This window comes from Pseudophryne corroboree, chromosome 2, assembly GCF_028390025.1.
Source record: "Pseudophryne corroboree isolate aPseCor3 chromosome 2, aPseCor3.hap2, whole genome shotgun sequence".
Lineage (NCBI taxonomy): Eukaryota > Metazoa > Chordata > Amphibia > Anura > Myobatrachidae > Pseudophryne > Pseudophryne corroboree.
The window spans coordinates 1,045,532,104-1,045,551,485 of record NC_086445.1 but is presented as its reverse complement, the minus strand read 5'-3'; the positions used below and the strand labels follow the sequence as shown (position 1 = coordinate 1,045,551,485).

The window sequence follows — 19,382 nt, the reverse complement described above, 5'->3', positions numbered from 1 at the left end:
TGAGACAACCTCCCACCCTTTGCTGGAGGGATAATGTCTGCTGATCTACCTAGTGCAGATGTGAGAAGTATAGGACGAGCCCGCAATTGACAATGCTAAATTCCTTTGCCTTATAACAACCCTTTATGAAGCTAAGAACACTGTACGCTGTTTACTTAAGAAGTACCGTAATGGTACGCTAGTTGCGTAACGATCGCTCAGCCGTAGGCGAGACGCTCAAGCGTCACGTTCGCTCACGGCCCAGCGATCACAGGACACGTTATTGGTTATGTCTAGGGTAATGATTCGCTATGGCGTAGCTTACGCTCGAGACCACGAGGAGGTCACCAGCGATGCAGACGCTCACAACACTATACCTTTATGATAAAACCTTATACCAATGAAATACACTGAATACCTTAATGTGAGTACAGGGTGTAAGTGCAACCTTGTGTAACCTGACTAACTACAAAGCTGCTTGAGCGTCACCGACGCTCAAGTGAACACTTAACACTATAGGAAATACACAGATGCTGGTTTAGGTTCCAAGGCCTATTAACTGTATTATATCTAATATACTTGTAAAAGGGGAAAACAGTACAATTGATACACTACAATATAACAGAGACTTCCTAACCACAGAACTAAACAATAAATACAAAAAGACAATACTACACTGACCTAAATGCAATACAATACAATACTATCTAATACAATACAATACTAGCCTAGTCTAGGGGAGATATGAGAGAACAGATCAGAGAGAGAGAGAGAGAGAGAGAGAGAGAGAGAGAGAGAGAGAGAGAGATATTGGCTCACAGAAAGACAATGATAACGGAGAGAAACTTACGCACAAAGGGTATGATCGCCTGCGCCTCGATATCCAGCTCCCGGCTATCAGCAGATAACCGTTGATGAGAGAGTGAGTGCTGGATGTGGTCGGCCTGCCTATTTATGCCCCACACACAATGCAATCTCCTGGTCCTACAATCCCATTGTCCATTGGCCGAAGGAATTCGGCCCTGTATCATAACAAAAGGTCATAGGGTGATTCATACAGGTGGGCTGTGACGATTTCCAACAGCTCAGGTGGGTGGGAAACTGGGTTTCCCGCCGCATACCTGAGTATGTGTAATTAATAGAAATGGACATAAACTTATGTCCATAACTATTCGCACGAGCGATTAATACGCTCCAAACCAACACCGGAATATTGCTAATTAAATACTCTTCCGATGGGTACCAAACACTGCTGTATGATTCCTGTTAGACCCTTCGTACGATATAAAGAGGGATTCCTCAGCTCTGGGACATTGTATTTTAACCAAACTTTCAGAATCTATCAAAGGGACCATGATCTATAAACTACATTAATTGTGAACATTTGTAACGAATGAGTCGCACGCTACGACTACATAAACTCTACCGTAAATACGCATACCGCGCCTGCGAGTGCACGTTATTGCGGGTATGCGAATCCACGGGAGAGCGCATGCACGCGCAGCGCGGACCAGTGTGCGGTGCAAATATGGCAACGTGCATTGAGACATTTTTCTGACTTTGACACTTTCTTAGAGTGCCCAGTCTCCTGCGGAGCCCGTCTATTCCCCATGGTCCTTACAGAGTCCCCAGCATCCACTAGGACGTTAGAGAAAAATAAATAAATCTGATGGCTTGTGTGTATGGCAGGGCTTCCCATCTGATGGCGGTGTGTATAGTAGGGCTTCCCATCTGATGGCGGTGTGTACAGCAGGGCTTCCCATCTGATGGTGGTGTGTACGGCAGGGCTTCCCATCTGATGGCGGTGTGTATAGCAGGGCTTCCCATCTGATGGCGGTGTGTATGGCAGGGCTTCCCATCTGATGGTGGTGTGTACGGCAGGGCTTCCCATCTGATGGCGGTGTGTATAGCAGGGCTTCCCATCTGATGGCGGTGTGTATGGCAGGGCTTCCCATCTGATGGCGGTGTGTATAGCAGGGCTTCCCATCTGATGGCGGTGTGTATGGCAGGGCTTCCCATCTGATGGCGGTGTGTACAGCAGGGCTTCCCATCTGATGGCGGTGTGTATGGCAGGGCTTCCCATCTGATGGTGGTGTGTATGGCAGGGCTTCCCATCTGATGGTGGTGTGTATGGCAGGGCTTCCCATCTGATGGCGGTGTGTATAGCAGGGCTTCCCATCTGATGGCGGTGTGTATGGCAGGGCTTCCCATCTGATGGCGGTGTGTATGGCAGGGCTTCCCATCTGATGGCGGTGTGTATGGCAGGGCTTCCCATCTGATGGCGGTGTGTATGGCAGGGCTTCCCATCTGATGGCGGTGTGTATGGCAGGGCTTCCCATCTGATGGCCGGTGTGTACGGCAGGGCTTCCCATCTGATGGCGGTGTGTATAGCAGGGCTTCCCATCTGATGGCGGTGTGTACAGCAGAATTAAAAAATGTGTAAAAAGTAACTTGCGCCCTAGCTTCAACTCGGCAGATCACCAAAAAGGAGCACCACTCCTCTTACAGACACAATAGAAACACAGAGGTGATCTCCCAGCGATGCTATAATATGTTCCAAATCCGTGTGTATTCCTGTTCCTCAAACAGAGAACATAATATATGACATGTCCATTAGTAGATATCAAATATTTCCACAGATGACTTTCCAAGGTCACTATCATTCAGTGACTGACCTGTACTAAATGAGATGCATTCCCATAAAGGTTTCTTTCACACTTCATATACCAACAGCCTTCTAGCACACGATCTATTAGTACCAGGCTTACCTTTATGGCATGCCCTATATACACTGAGAGGTATCTTTTTCCAGTCCTGGTTGACGTCTGGACTTCCGTCACCTCCACAGAAATGGCTCCAAATGACAGCAAGTGGTGAAAAAAGTATTTTTATTCCAAAAAAGAATTCTCCCACAACAATGCAGGATTAAAAGAATTAAAAACAACAAATAATAAAATACAAGAGGCACCCAATATTAGGAATAGCAGGGCCACTTCCAATGATACCAGGGGATGGACTGGGCAAAATGTTCCCAAATATGGGAGATTCAAAAAAGGGGGAGAAAAACAGATTACCCACAAAGTGTTGCCAACCACCATGGAAGAATATGGCCCTGGAGTCCTCCTTAAAATACCAACGCGTTTCGGATAAAATCCTTCCTCAGGGTATTTTAAGGAGGACTCCAGGGCCATATTCTTCCATGGTGGTTGGCAACACTTTGTGGGTAATCTGTTTTTCTCCCCCTTTTTTGAATCTCCCATATTTGGGAACATTTTGCCCAGTCCATCCCCTGGTATCATTGGAAGTGGCCCTGCTATTCCTAATATTGGGTGCCTCTTGTATTTTATTATTTGTTGTTTTTAATTCTTTTAATCCTGCATTGTTGTGGGAGAATTCTTTTTTGGAATAAAAATACTTTTTTCACCACTTGCTGTCATTTGGAGCCATTTCTGTGGAGGTGACGGAAGTCCAGACGTCAACCAGGACTGGAAAAAGATACCTCTCAGTGTATATAGGGCATGCCATAAAGGTAAGCCTGGTACTAATAGATCGTGTGCTAGAAGGCTGTTGGTATATGAAGTGTGAAAGAAACCTTTATGGGAATGCATCTCATTTAGTACAGGTCAGTCACTGAATGATAGTGACCTTGGAAAGTCATCTGTGGAAATATTTGATATCTACTAATGGACATGTCATATATTATGTTCTCTGTTTGAGGAACAGGAATACACACGGATTTGGAACATATTATAGCATCGCTGGGAGATCGCCTCGGTGTGTACAGCAGGGCTTCCCATCTGATGGCGGTGTGTATGGCAGGGCTTCCCATCTGATGGCGGTGTGTATAGCAGGGCTTCCCAACTGATGGCGGTGTGTATAGCAGGGCTTCCCATCTGATGGTGGTGTGTATGGCAGGGCTTCCCATCTGATGGCGGTGTGTATGGCAGGGCTTCCCATCTGATGGCGGTTTGTATGGCAGGGCTTCCCATCTGATGGCGGTGTGTATAGCAGAGCTTCCCATCTGATGGCGGTGTGTATAGCAGAGATTCCCATCTGATGGTGGTGTGTACGGCAGGGCTTCCCATCTGATGGCGGTGTGTATAGCAGGGCTTCCCATCTGATGGCCGGTGTGTATGGCAGGCTCCAGGTGTGGTAGCTAGTGCATATGGCAGGCTCCAGGTGTGGTAGCTAGTGCATATGGCAGGGCTCCAGGTGTGGTAACTAGTGCATATGGCAGGGCTCCAGGTGTGGTAGCTAGTGCATATGGCAGGCTCCAGGTGTGGTAGCTAGTGCATATGGCAGGCTCCAGGTGTGGTAGCTAGTGCATATGGCAGGCTCCAGGTGTGGTAGCTAGTGCATATGGCAGGCTCCAGGTGTGGTAGCTAGTGCATATGACAGGCTCCAGGTGTGGTAACTAGTGCATATGGCAGGGCTCCAGGTGTGGTAGCTAGTGCATATGGCAGGCTCCAGGTGTGGTAGCTAGTGCATATGGCAGGCTCCAGGTGTGGTAACTAGTGCATATGGCAGGCTGCAGGTGTGGTAGCTAGTGCATATGGCAGGCTCCAGGTGTGGTAGCTAGTGCATATGGCAGGCTCCAGGTGTGGTAGCTAGTGCATATGGCAGGGCTCCAGGTGTGGTAGCTAGTGCATATGGCAGGGCTCCAGGTGTGGTAGCTAGTGCATATGGCAGGCTCCAGGTGTGGTAGCTAGTGCATATGACAGGCTCCAGGTGTGGTAACTAGTGCATATGGCAGGCTGCAGGTGTGGTAGCTAGTGCATATGGCAGGCTCCAGGTGTGGTAGCTAGTGCATATGGCAGGCTCCAAGGTGTGGTAGCTAGTGCATATGGCAGGCTCCAGGTGCGGTAGCTAGTGCATATGGCAGGCTCCAGGTGCGGTAGCTAGTGCATATGGCAGGCTGTAGGTGCGGTAGCTAGTGCATATGGCAGGCTCCAGGTGCGGTAGCTAGTGCATATGGCAGGCTCCAGGTGCGGTAGCTAGTGCATATGGCAGGCTGTAGGTGCGGTAGCTAGTGCATATGGCAGGCTCCAGGTGTGGTAGCTAGTGCATATGGCAGGCTCCAGGTGTGGTAGCTAGTGTATATGGCAGGCTCCAGGGTGTGGTAGCTAGTGCATATGGCAGGCTCCAGGGTGTGGTAGCTAGTGCATATGGCAGGCTGCAGGTGTGGTAACTAGTGCATATGGCAGGCTCCAGGTGTGGTAGCTAGTGCATATGGCAGGCTCCAGGTGTGGTAGCTAGTGCATATGGCAGGCTGCAGGTGTGGTAGCTAGTGCATATGGCAGGCTCCAGGGTGCGGTAGCTAGTGCATATGGCAGGCTCTAGGTGTGGTAGCTAGTGCATATGGCAGGCTCCAGGTGTGGTAGCTAGTGCATATGGCAGGCTCCAGGGTGTGGTAGCTAGTGCATATGGCAGGCTGCAGGTGTGGTAACTAGTGCATATGGCAGGCTCCAGGTGTGGTAGCTAGTGCATATGGCAGGCTCCAGGTGTGGTAGCTAGTGTATATGGAAGGCTCCAGGTTTGGTAGCTAGTGCATATGGCAGGCTCCAGGTGTGGTAGCTAGTGCATATGACAGGCTGCAGGTGTGGTAGCTAGTGCATATGGCAGGGCTCCAGGTGTGGTAGCTAGTGCATATGGCAGGGCTCCAGGTGTGGTAGCTAGTGCATATGGCAGGCTCCAGGTGTGATAGCTAGTGCATATGGCAGGCTGCAGGTGTGGTAGCTAGTGCATATGGCAAGCTGCAGGTGTGGTAGCTAGTGCATATGGCAGGCTGCAGGTGCGGTAACTAGTGCATATGGCAGGGCTCCAGGGTGTGGTAGCTAGTGCATATGGCAGGCTGCAGGTGTGGTAGCTAGTGCATATGGCAGGGCTCCAGGGTGTGGTAGCTAGTGCATATGGCAGGCTCCAGGGTGTGGTAACTAGTGCATATGGCAGGCTCCAGGTGTGGTAGCTAGTGCATATGGCAGGCTCCAGGTGTGGTAGCTAGTGCATATGGCAGGCTCCAGGTTTGGTAGCTAGTGCATATGGCAGGCTCCAGGTGTGGTAGCTAGTGCATATGGCAGGCTCCAGGTGTGGTAGCTAGTGCATATGGCAGGCTCCAGGGTGTGGTAGCTAGTGCATATGGCAGGCTCCAGGTGTGGTAGCTAGTGCATATGGCAGGGCTCCAGGTGTGGTAGCTAGTGCATATGGCAGGCTCCAGGGTGTGGTAGCTAGTGCATATGGCAAGGCTCCAGGTGTGGTTGCTAGTGCATATGGCAGGCTCCAGGGTGTGGTAGCTACTGTATATGGCAGGCTCCAGGGTGTGGTAGCTAGTGCATATGGCAGGCTCCATCTGTCATGGCTCCAGTACACTACGCTACAACGTTCATTATTTCAGGTTGGTAACTTTACAGTGAAACAATATATATGAATATAATAACAACATGCAGAATCTGGTAAATGTGTTTTTCCTTCTGTAAATGTTTTTCTTCGTTGTGGTCAGAAGACGCAGCCTCCCAGCACTACCCTGCAACACGCAGCTAAGTACAGCAATCAGAACACTTGCACACAAGCAGAGCACACAGGACCACCCTACATTAACCCAGGCCCTGATTCATGATTGAAAGGAATTCACAGCCGCGTCCAATTCCGTGTCATTAAAGAGATAGACACCTCCTATTTGCATCAGCGTCTGAGGTCGCAGTTTCGGATCACCATCGGTCACAATCCGCAATGGTTTTAGGCACTGGCCAGCCTGCGTACGATGAAGCCTAAAGGCTGGCAGCTGAAAGCCGACAGTTGGACCTGGACACCGGGTCCAGGAAGTCTACGTTCAACGCTGGACACATCACACCTTCAAAACTGGGGCGACACCCCCCCCTTCAAAACTATGTCAATCGTGCTGCAGCTGACAAGCGTCAGCGAGTGATATCGCAAGACCGGTGCAGACCCCCGTACTAAATAAAAGCTGGGTTTGTGTTTGTTTACAAACATGGATGAGGCCATTAGAACGAAGCTGGACACACTCTAAGCTGTGAGACGCTCTGCAGGACTGTCCATAGGCACACAGGTCACCGCGGCAGTCCAGGGTCCCAGAGCTACAGCGGTCAGTACACGGACTCACCAGGCATCCCGAGCTTTCTTCGTCTCTGGACACGCGCAGCACGGCCGTAACGGCTTCTTCTCATGGTTCTGTGAGCTCACAGGCGCCGACTCGCAACTGGCAGCCGTCAAAGAGGACATAGTGGGACCGTACGGCTTCCCCGCACACAGGACACGGACTACCTGCAGGACACACAGACCCTTCATATAGAAATGCACAATGTTACTATAGTTCCCGCATCCTAAATGCCCAGGGCCTCAGGGCTGGCTACAAAATGGAGGCCGAACATACGCACATCTATATGGCTGCAAAATCGCGGTTATATGTGGGCAATGTGAGTTACATAGATTTTAATACACGTACAACTTTAAAACTAGTGTATATACACGGTGGAGTCACATTATTACACCGCTAGCTAATGGCCAGAGTAACCGCCGTGTGCAGCACGGACAGCGGCTAGATGGGGTGTACTGTCGTATTAGACACACGTCTGGTGGCCCCCAGGGTCATTGTGACGGTGAGCTGCTCCTCTGTAGTGTGTCGGTCGCCCCTCGCGCAACTTCGTAACCGACGTTCACCTCTCACATCAATGGCACGCGGTGCTGCGCAGTTTCCATGTCGGTTATTGGCAATGGTGCCATTTGTCCAGTCACGATACACCTTCACCGCAGCAGCACGCGGACAGGTCACACACTGCGCTGTGTCAGAAATACCGCCACCCTTGGCCCGAAAGCCGATAATTACCCCTTTCTGCAACTAGGATAAATCACCCCTTTTACCCATGACAGCAACGAGTGATATGTGTGCAGACGGCCTATCACACCCCTTTTATACCCACCAAGCCAGCAACGAGTGATATGTGTGCAGACGGCCTATCACACACCTCATATACCCACCAAGCCAGCAACGTGTGATATGTGTGCAGACGGCCTATCACACCCCTTATATACCCACCAAGCCAGCAACGAGTGATATGTGTGCAGACGGCCTATCACACCCCTTATATACCCACCAAGCCAGCAACGAGTGATATATGTGCAGACGGCCTATCACACACCTTATATACCCACCAAGCCGGCAACGAGTGATATGTGTGCAGACGACCTATCACACACCTTATATACCCACCAAGCCAGCAACGTGTGATATGTGTGCAGACGGCCTATCACACCCCTTATATACCCACCAAGCCAGCAACGAGTGATATGTGTGCAGACGGCCTATCACACACCTTATATACCCACCAAGCCAGCAACGTGTGATATGTGTGCAGACGGCCTATCACACCCCTTATATACCCACCAAGCCAGCAACGAGTGATATGTGTGCAGACGGCCTATCACACACCTTATATACCCACCAAGCCAGCAACGTGTGATATGTGTGCAGACGGCCTATCACACCCCTTATATACCCACCAAGCCAGCAACGAGTGATATGTGTGCAGACGGCCTATCACACACCTTATATACCCACCAAGCCAGCAACGAGTGATATATGTGCAGACGGCCTATCACACACCTTATATACCCACCAAGCCAGCAACGAGTGATATGTGTGCAGACGGCCTATCGCACCCCTTATATACCCACCAAGCCAGCAACGTGTGATATGTGTGCAGACGGCCTATCACACACCTTATATACCCACCAAGCCAGCGCACCACATGACGTACTTCATGGGCTATGCGCTGCCGACGTCACATGTAGGAGGTGGTCATAATAACGTGACTCGACCGTGTATCTGTAAATAGCAACGATGTGGCAGTAGTCATCATCATCATCATGGAACGTTACATGAGGTCTATGGGTCACGTAGAGACTCGCATCCTAAACGGCGTACGGCACGGACACGTGTATGACTAAATCAGTCGTACCGCTAAGGGATGTGGTCAACTCACACGTGCACTCCGTTGTTCTCGATGAACACGTGAATGTGTGACATGTTAAATTACAAGGGGACATATGTCTCACATACAGTCTGCTCCAAGCATGGACGTGGCATGGTACACACATGCAGTGCGGGATTGTCTATGTGTACACGCCACTAATGCACGTATGAATGCACCCACCTTATACACAGACAACAGGAGGCACTGAGCCTATAATACAGGCTGCGGCACAATATATATATATATATATATATATATATATATATATATATATATATATAATATATATATGGGATGCTGCTGTCCCGGCACTCACTCACCCACCCACAAAGCTCTTGCTGCGGTGCCTTCCTAGAGGACCAAGGCTGATCCTCAATAAATACTGTAGAAGGCGGCGGCACTCAAGCAGGCTCACAACTTGTATTGAAAAAGAGCGGTAAGTTTTATTCCGACATGTTTCGGGGAACTCCCCGTCCTCAGGGCTTAACAAGCAAAACTAAACCACTGATGGTTTAGTTTTGCTTGTTAAGCCCTGAGGACGGGGAGTTCCCCGAAACATGTCGGAATAAAACTAACCGCTCTTTTTCAATACAAGTTGTGAGCCTGCTTGAGTGCCGCCGCCTTCTACAGTATATATATATATATATATATATATATATATATATTCCTCACCAGCGGCACACAGGACACAATCACAGAGACATTGGATGAATATCAACGTTTCAAACCTTTACTGGTTTTTCGTCAGGGTACAGATAAAAAACAAACACAGGTGACTTACCTATATACCCGCCACCATACACGTGTGGGTCCCGCTCACCGGCGCCGGATGCAGCTTCCGGGGTCGGGCGCCCGCCCATGACGTCATCGCACGTCCGTGCGTTTGTTGTCATGGCAATACATACACCACTGTGACAATACACTGAAATAAAGCATAGAAATATACATAAACAGACCGAGACATCGATCACTTAATCCAAAGGCACAGATTTATACAAAGCTCCTGAATGGATTCATCATAAAGGCTGAAATGATTATATTAACCTCTATTTTATTCATGAGACAAATATAATATATATATTTATCCTATATTTGACAGGTCAAATTATATGATCATTCGTGTTAACCCCTTCATGTACTGAATATCAAGAATGGATCAAAGCTACATTTACATGATAAATCATTTATAACGATCTTGTATTACAAGTGCATCAATAATGGGATAGATTTTAATTAATCAGATAAAGCAAGACAGCGGGAGCATCTCAGTTAGACCCCTTGGTGCTATTACATCTAGTTTGTTAATCCAAAAGGATTCTCTCCTAAGGAGTAATTTACCACGGTCACCCCCTCTGCGTAGAGGAGGGACATGATCAATCATGCGGTATTTCAGACTAGTCAGGCTATGCTTAGCCTCAACAAAATGCCTCGCCACTGGTTGATCTTTTGTACCGCCTGCCAATGCCGCCCTAATTGCCGACCGATGAAAGGTCATGCGTTCCTTGAATTTTCTTATTGTCTTGCCTATGTATGATAGTCCACAGGGACAAATCAATTGATATATTACATAGGTACTCTCACATGTCAAACGGTGTCTAAAAGTATTTTTTACCGGAATGTGGGTGAAAAAACGAATCACCTGATAACAAGAATCCACATGTAGTGCAGGAGCATTTGAAACAGCCATATTTGGCCTGGGGTAAGAATGTTTTTACAGTGGTTGGAACTAAACCAGGTAGATCTGTTTTAACAAGAATATCCCTAAGGTCAGTGGTTCCCAAACTTTTTTGAATCACGGCGCCCTAGAGTATCAGAATTTTTTTCACGGCACCCCTAGGCCAATAATTTCTTATTGAGAAATTTAGAAAGAAATATTAAATTAAGTAGACTGTGTTTATAGGTCATCCTTAGGGTCAGTTGTGTGGTGAGGGACAAGATTTGCTTCTGTTTGTCCCCATATTTTATGACTGACGGCCACCAGCACTAGTTTTGCCTTTTATATTGACCATAAATAATTTGAATTGGTCCTGGACCACCAACCCAGGGCACCCCTGCAAGTGTCCCGAGGCACCCCAGGGAGCCACGGCACACAGTTTGGGAACCACTGCCTAAGGTTATTGCCACGAGAATAACAATGCATAAGAGAGTGATCAGGGATCCCCACTTCACGATCACTCTTGACTATGGGCCATAATTTTCTAGAGACCTGGTTAGTGATAGATGATCCTACATTACATTTATTAACCCATGTCAACTTATTAGATTTAGTTACGGTCTCTTTCTTTTTAAGAAGATCTTCTCTATTTAACAAGAGGATTTTATTTTTTGTATCTACTAGTTGTTTACGTTTGTACCATCGTGCTGTGAATTTATCAATAAGTAGATCAATCTGAGACATAGCTATCTCAGGGTTAGAGTGAATTCTGTAGATGCGTATCATTTGGGAGTAGGGTAGTCCCATTTTTAATGACCTAGGGTGGCAGCTACTGAAATGTAGCATTGAATTCCGGTCAGTGTCTTTTACATACACTGTGGTGGAAATTTTTCCACCCTGTTTACCAATGGATACATCAAGGAAATTGACACTGGTTTGGCTCATGGTGCAAGTAAATTTTACTGGGGAATCAGAATTATTGTGATCCTCCACAACCCTCATGAACTCATCTCTAGTGCCACTCCAGAAAATCAATTATAGATGATTTGTTTGAAAGCACCGCCAGCTTTCAAAAGTGACCAAAACATCAGCCAGAAAGCATAGGAGCTGGGAAGTGGTCTGTGGTCACCACCTGCAGAACAACTCCTTTATTGGGGGTGTCTTGCTAATTGCCACCTGTTGTCTATTCCATTTGCACAACAGCATGTGAAATTGATTGTCAATCAGTGTTGCTTCCCAAGTGGACAGTTTGATTTCACAGAAGTGTGATTTACTTGGAGTTACATTGTATTGTTTAAGTGTTCCCAATATATATATATATATATATACACACACACACACACACACACAGGGAAACGCAGGAGATCAGGCAGTAACACCCCGAGGCGTCTCAGGGGTAATCTGAGGATGAAGAGGGGACACGCGGAGGTTACCACCAGGTATACACACACTGGGTGCCATATGGAGGGACACGAATGGCAGTCTCTATATACCGTGTGTGGTAACAGGGCTCTCTCAGGCGGTGTCCCCCTCACAGTGTTACAGGAACATGCATGCAAACCTCCACACATGCAACATACATGTAACACACACACATGCCACAGTGATAATACCCCAAACACACCATGCTACAGACATGTGATGACATGACACACTACAGACATGTGATGACACATACTACAGACAGGCTACACACACATAGTCCTATGTCCTCCCTGTGGCCTCCATCACTGTGACACCGCTCTCACCTCTCAGCAGCAGCAGGGACCGGGCGGGCAGTGCGCAGGCGCGGAGCGGGGGATGCCGGGAAATGTAGTCTCTGCGGTAAACTTCCGTCACGTGATGCCGTGTCCGTGGTAACCGGTATGCCGCGGCCGGTCTCCATAGCGACTCATCACTCTGCCAGCATGAGCCGGACTCTGACCCAGCGAGCGGGCCCCGGGGGACACTACCGAGCCGGCCGCAGCTACGACTTCCTCTACGGTACCCGCCTCACCCGACACCCCCGGAGCCTGTGCCCACCTCCTGCCCTGATCCCGGAGCCTGTGCCCACCTCCTGCCCTGACCCCGGAGTCTGTGCCCACCTCCTGCCCTGACCCCGGAGCCTGTGCACACCTCCTGCCCTGATCCCGGAGCCTGTGCCCACCTCCTGCCCTGACCCCGGAGTCTGTGCCCACCTCCTGCCCTGACCCCGGAGCCTGTGCTCACCTCCTGCCCTGACCCCGGAGTCTGTGCCCACCTCCTGCCCAGACCCCGGAGCCTGTGCCCACCTCCTGCCCAGACGACGGAGCCTGTGCCCACATCCTGCGCTGACCCCGGAGCCTGTGCCCACCTCCTGCCCTGATCCCGGAGCCTGTGCCCACCTCCTGCCCTGACCCCGGAGTCTGTGCCCACCTCCTGCCCTGACCCCGGAGCCTGTGCACACCTCCTGCCCTGATCCCGGAGCCTGTGCCCACCTCCTGCCCTGACCCCGGAGCCTGTGCACACCTCCTGCCCTGATCCCGGAGCCTGTGCCCACCTCCTGCCCTGACCCCGGAGTCTGTGCCCACCTCCTGCCCAGACCCCGGAGCCTGTGCCCACCTCCTGCCCAGACGCCGGAGCCTGTGCCCACATCCTGCGCTGACCCCGGAGCCTGTGCTCACCTCCAGCCCTGACCCCGGAGCCTGTGCCCACCTCCTGCCCTGACCCCGGAGCCTGTGCCCACCTCCAGCCCTGACCCCGGAGCCTGTGCCCACCTCCTGTCCTGACCCCGGAGCCTGTGCCCACCTCCTTCCCTGACCCCGGAGCCTGTGCCCACCTCCAGCCCTGACCCCGGAGCCTGTGCTCACCTCCTGCCCTGACCCCGGAGCCTGTGCCCACCTCCTTCCCTGACCCCGGAGCCTGTGCCCACCTCCAGCCCTGACCCCGGAGCCTGTGCTCACCTCCTGCCCTGACCCCGGAGCCTGGACGTTGTGGCCACCTCGTGCTCTGACCCCGGACCGTAGCCTGTGCCCACCTCCTGCCCTGACCCCAGAGCCTGTGCCCACCTCCTGCCCTGACCCCAGAGCCTGTGCCCACCTCCTGCCCTGATCCCGGAGCCTGTGCCCACCTCCTGCCCTGACCCTGGAGCCTGTGCCCACCTCCTGACCTGACCCCGGAGCCTGTGCCCACCTTCTGCTTTGACTTCGGACCGTAGCTTGTGCCCACCTCCTGCCCTGACCCCGGAACCTGTGCCCACCTCCTGCCCTGACCCCGGAGCCTGTGCCCACCTCCTGCCCAGACCCCAGAGTCTGTGCCCACCTCGTGCTCTGACCCCGGACCGTAGCCTGTGCCCACCTCCTGCCCTGACCCCAGAGCCTGTGCCCACCTCCTGCCCAGACCCCAGAGTCTGTGCCCACCTCGTGCTCTGACCCCGGACCGTAGCCTGTGCCCACCTCCTGCCCTGACCCCAGAGCCTGTGCCCACCTCCTGCCCTGATCCCGGAGCCTGTGCCCACCTCCTGCCCTGACCCTGGAGCCTGTGCCCACCTCCTGACCTGACCCCGGAGCCTGTGCCCACCTACTGCTTTGACTTCGGACCGTAGCTTGTGCCCATCTCCTGCCCTGACCCCGAAGCCTGTGCCCACCTCCTGCCCTGACCCCAGAGCCTGTGCCCACCTCCTGCCCTGATCCCGGAGCCTGTGCCCACCTCCTGCCCAGACCCCAGAGCCTGTGACCACCTTCTGCCCTGACTCCGTACCGCAGCCTGTGCCCACCTCCTGCCCAGACCCCGGTGCCTGTGCCCACCACCTGCCCTGACCCCGGAGCCTGTGCCCATCTCCTGCCCTTACCCTGGAGCCTGTGCCCACCTCCTGACCCTGGAGCCTGTGCCCACCCCCTGCCCTGACCCCGGAGCCTGTGCCCACCTCCTGTCCTGACCACGGAGCCTGTGCTCACCTCCAGCCCTGACCCCAGGGCCTGTGCCCACCTCCAGCCCTGACCCCGGAGCCTGTGCCCACCTCCTGCCCTGACCCCGGAGCCTGTGCCCACCCCCTGTCCTGACCCCGGAGCCTGTGCCCACCTCCAGCCCTGACCCCGGAGCCTGTGCTCACCTCCTGCCCTGACCCCGGAGCTTGTGCCCACCTCGTGCTCTGACCCCGGACCGTAGCCTGTGCCCACCTCCTGCCCTGACCCCAGAGCCTGTGCCCACCTCCTGCCCTGACCCTGGAGCCTGTGCCCACCTCCTGACCTGACCCCGGAGCCTGTGCCCACCTTCTGCTTTGACTTCGGACCGTAGCTTGTGCCCACCTCCTGCCCTGACCCCGGAACCTGTGCCCACCTCCTGCCCTGACCCTGGAGCCTGTGCCCACCTCCTGCCCTGACCCCAGAGCCTGTGCCCACCTCCTGCCCTGATCCCGGAGCCTGTGCCCACCTCCTGCCCAGATTCCAGAGTCTGTGCCCACCTCGTGCTCTGACCCCGGACCGTAGCCTGTGCCCACCTCCTGCCCTGACCCCAGAGCCTGTGCCCACCTCCTGCCCTGATCCCGGAGCCTGTGCCCACCTCCTGCCCTGACCCTGGAGCCTGTGCCCACCTTCTGCTTTGACTTCGGACCGTAGCTTGTGCCCATCTCCTGCCCTGACCCCAAAGCCTGTGCCCACCTCCTGCCCTGACCCAGAGCCTGTGCCCACCTCCTGCCCTGATCCCGGAACCTGTGCCCACCTCCTGCCCAGACCCCAGAGCCTGTGACCACCTTCTGCCCTGACTCCGTACCGTAACCTGTGCCCACCTCCTGCCCAGACCCCGGTGCCTGTGCCCACCTCCTGCCCTGACCCCGGAGCCTGTGCCCATCTCCTGCCCTTACCCTGGAGCCTGTGCCCACCTCCTGACCCTGGAGCCTGTGCCCGCCTCCTGTCCTGACCCCGGAGCCTGTGCCCACCTCCTGTCCTGACCCCGGAGCCTGTGCCCACCTCCTGCCCTGACCCCGTAGCCTGTGCCCACCTCCTGCCCTGACCCCGGAGCCTGTGCTCACCTCCTGCCCTGATCCTGGAGCTTGTGCCCACCTCGTGCCCTGACCCCGGACCGTAGCCTGTGCCCACCTCCTGACCTGACTGCAGAGCCTGTGCCCACCTCCTGACCTGACCCCGGAGCCTGTGCCCACCTCCTGCCCTGACCCCGGAGCCTGTGCCCACCGCCTGCCCTGATCCCGGAGCCTGTGCCCACCTCCTGCCCAGACCCCGGAGCCTGTGCCCACCTTCTGCCCTAACTCCGTACCGTAGCCTGTGCCCACCTCCTGCCCTGACCCCTGAGCCTGTGCCCACCTCGTGCCCTGACCCCGGAGCCTGTGCCCACCTCCTGCCCTGATCCCGGAGCCTGTGCCCACCTCCTGCCCAGACCCCGGAGACTGTGCCCACCTCCTGACCTGACCCCGGAGCCTGTGCCCACCTCCTGACCTGACCCCGGACACTGCCAATCTGTGTGCCCTGTACTTGTGCCCAGCACCCGCCCCTAGCCCTGACCCTGGAGCCTGTGCCCACCTCCTGCCCTGACCCCGGAGCCTGTGCCCACCTCCTGCCCTGATCCCGGAGCCTGTGCCCACCTTCTGCCCTGACCCTGGAGCCTGTGCCCACCTCGTGCCCTGACCCCGGAGCCTGTGCCCACCTCCTGCCCTGACCTCAGAGCCTGTGCCCACCTCCTGACCTGACCCTGGAGCCTGTGCCCACCTCCTGACCTGACCCCGGACACTGCCAATCTGTGTGCCCTCTACCTGTGCCCCAGCACCCACCCCCTAGCCCTGACCCCAGAGCCTGTGCCCACCTCCTGCCCTGACCCCGGAGCCTGTGCCCACCTCTTGCCCTGACCGCGGACCCTGACAATCTGTGTGCTCTCTACTTGTGCCCCAACACCCACCTCCTGCCCTGACCCCGGAGCCAGTGCCCGCCTCCTGCCCTGACCTCGGAGCCTGTCCCTCCATATACCCCTCCCCTTGTGCCCCGGCAGTGCGCCCACCTCCAGCCCTGTCCCGGACACTGTCCCAACATGTGCCCTGACCCTGGACCCTGCCAATTTATGTGTCCTCCTCTTGTGCCCCCGCACCCACCTCCAGCCCTGTCCCAGATACATGTGCCGTTCCCATGTGCCCCCCTCCAGCCCTGTCCCGGAGACTGGCCTACATGTACCGTTCCCGTGTCCCCTCCTGTGCCCCCCACCAGCCCTGTCTCAGAGCCTGGCCTACATGTACCGTTCCCATGTCCCCTCCTGTGCCTCCCCTCCAGCCCTGACCCGGAGCCTGTCCTACATGTACCCTTCCCGTGTCCCCCTCCAGCCCTGAACCGGAGCCTGTCCTACATGTACCTTTCCCGTGTCCCCTCCTGGACCCGGAGCCTGTCCTACATGTACCGTTCCTCTGCCCCCCTCCAGCCCTGACCTGGAGCCTGGCCTACATGTACCCTTCCTGTGTCCCCTCTTGTGCCCCCCTTCAGGCCCTGACCCAGAGCCTGTCCTACATGTACCCTTCCCGTGTCCCCCTCCAGCCCTGAACCGGAGCCTGTCCTACATGTACCTTTCCCGTGTCCCCTCCTGGACCCGGAGCCTGTCCTACATGTACCGTTCCTGTGCCCCCCTCCAGCCCTGACCTGGAGCCTGGCCTACATGTACCCTTCCTGTGTCCCCTCCTGTGCCCCCCTCCAGGCCCTGACCCGGAGCCTGTCCTACAAGTACCCTTCCCATGTCCCCTTCTGGATCCGGAGCCTGTCCTACATGTACGCTTCCCGTGTCCCCTCCTGTGCCCCCCTCCAGGCCCTGACCCGGAGCCTGTCCTACAAGTACCCTTCCCATGTCCCCTTCTGGATCCGGAGCCTGTCCTACATGTAGCCTTCCCATGTCCCCTCCTATGCCCCCCTCCAGCCCTGTCACGGAGCCTGTCCTACATGTACCGTTACTGGGTCCCCTCCTGTTCCCCCCTCCAGGCCCTGACTCGGAGCCTGTCCTACATGTCCCCTCCTGTGCCCCCCTCCTGACCCGGAGCCTGTCCTACATGTAGCCTTCCCGTGTCCTCTACTCTGCCCCCCTCCAGCCCTGACCTGGAGCCTGGCCTACATGTACCCTTCCTGTGTCCCCTCCTGTGCCCCCCTCCAGGCCCTGACCCGGAGCCTGTCCTACAAGTACCCTTCCCATGTCCCCTTCTGGATCCGGAGCCTGTCCTACATGTACGCTTCCCGTGTCCCCTCCTGTGCCCCCCTCCAGGCCCTGACCCGGAGCCTGTCCTACATGTACCCTTCCCATGTCCCCTTCTGGATCCGGAGCCTGTCCTACATGTAGCCTTCCCATGTCCCCTCCTATGCCCCCCTCCAGCCCTGTCCCGGAGCCTGTCCTACATGTACCGTTACCGGGTCCCCTCCTGTTCCCCCCTCCAGGCCCTGACTCTGAGCCTGTCCTACATGTCCCCTCCTGTGCCCCCCTCCTGACCCGGAGCCTGTCCTACATGTAGCCTTCCCGTGTCCTCTACTCTGCCCCGCTCTAGCCCTGACCCGGAGCCTGTCCTACATGTAGCCTTCCCGTGTCCTCTACTCTGCCCCGCTCTAGCCCTGACCCGGAGCCTGTCCTACATGTAGCCTTCCCTTGTCCCCTCCTGTGCCCCCCTCCAGCCCTGACCCAGAGCCTGTCCTACATGTATCCTTCCCGTGTCCCCTCCTGTGCCCCCCTCCAGCCCTGACCCAGAGCCTGTCCTACATGTACCCTTCCCGTGTCCCCTCCTGTGCCCCCCTCCAGCCCTGACCCTGAGACTGTCCTACATGTACCCTTCCCGTGTCCCCTCCTGTGCCCCCCTCCATCCCTGACCCGGAGCCTGTCCTATATGTACCCTTCCCATGTCTCCTCCTGTGCCCGCCTCCAGCCCTGACCCCAAACCCTCTTCTTCCCTATACCCCTTCCTGTGCCCCAGATACCCACCTCCAGACCTGACTCTAGTACTCTGTTCCTTTGTGCCCCAGCACCCACCTTCAGCCGTGGCCCGCAGCCTGTCCCGACATGTGCCCTGACCAAAGACCTTTTCAATCTATGTACCCTCCTCTTGTGCCCAGCACCCACCACCAGCCCTAACTCAGACATATGTCGTTCCCGTGTGCCTCCCTCCAGCCATGACCTGGAGCCTGTCCTACATGTACCCTTCCTGTGTCCTCTCCTGTGCCCTCCTCCAGTCCTGACCCCAGAAACTCTACGTCCGTATACCCCTTACTGTGTGTCCCTCCTGTTCCCCAGCACCCACCTCCAGACCTGACCCTGGTCCTCTGTTCCTTTGTTCCCCTTCCCGCCTCCAGCCTGACCCTGGACCCTGTCCATCTGTCTGCTCTTCTGTGCCCAAGCACCCACCTCCAGCCCTGACCCTACTACCCTGTTCCTTAGTTCCCCAGCTCCCTCCATCAACCCTGACTCCAGACCAAGTCCCTCTGTGTGCCCCTCCTGTGCCCCAGCACCTGCCTTCAGCCCAGACCCCGGACCCTGTGTGTGCCCCTCCTGTGCCCCAGTGCTTGCCTCCAGCACTTACCCTGAACCCGGTCCCTCTGTGCCACAGTGCCCACCTTATCCCTCAGTGCCCTCTCTTGTGCCCACCTCGAGCACTGATGCTGGAACCTGTTTCTGTGCCCCAGCGCCTCTCTCCAGCCCTGACCCCTGATCCTGTCCCTCTCTGCCCCAGCGCCTCTCTCCAGCCCTGACCCCCGGATCCTGTCCCTCTCTTGCCCCAACGCCTCTCTCCAGCCCTGATCCCAGACCTTGTCTATATGTGCTCCAGCGCCTCTCTCCAGCCC

General features: G+C 54.9%; 2 protein-coding genes across 3 annotated transcripts in view; one reads left to right on the top strand and one right to left on the bottom strand.

Moving 5' to 3' along the window:
- Window positions 1–12,463, bottom strand: part of LOC135050388 (cytochrome c oxidase copper chaperone) — a 69,868-nt gene extending 57,405 nt beyond the window's left edge. Inside the window, exons 1-3 of one of the 2 annotated variants that reach the window (XM_063956863.1) lie at window positions 12,369–12,463; window positions 9,748–9,888; window positions 7,097–7,253 (exon numbers count right to left, since the gene is read on the bottom strand). In XM_063956863.1, coding sequence (XP_063812933.1) covers window positions 7,097–7,253; window positions 9,748–9,859 — 269 coding nt within the window. In that variant the 5' untranslated portion in view covers window positions 9,860–9,888; window positions 12,369–12,463. Of the gene's footprint in view, window positions 1–7,096; window positions 7,254–9,747; window positions 9,889–12,318; window positions 12,340–12,368 lie in introns of those variants that run through there. The other variant, XM_063956862.1, reaches the window with a different exon arrangement.
- A 7-nt stretch (window positions 12,464–12,470) lies between these two features.
- The window catches only part of CFAP91 (cilia and flagella associated protein 91), a 170,898-nt gene continuing 163,986 nt past the window's right edge, over window positions 12,471–19,382 (top strand). The window contains exon 1 of the mRNA XM_063956861.1: window positions 12,471–12,603. Within this exon, the coding sequence (XP_063812931.1) occupies window positions 12,486–12,603 (118 nt within the window). The 5' untranslated portion in view covers window positions 12,471–12,485. The remainder of the gene's footprint in view (window positions 12,604–19,382) is intronic.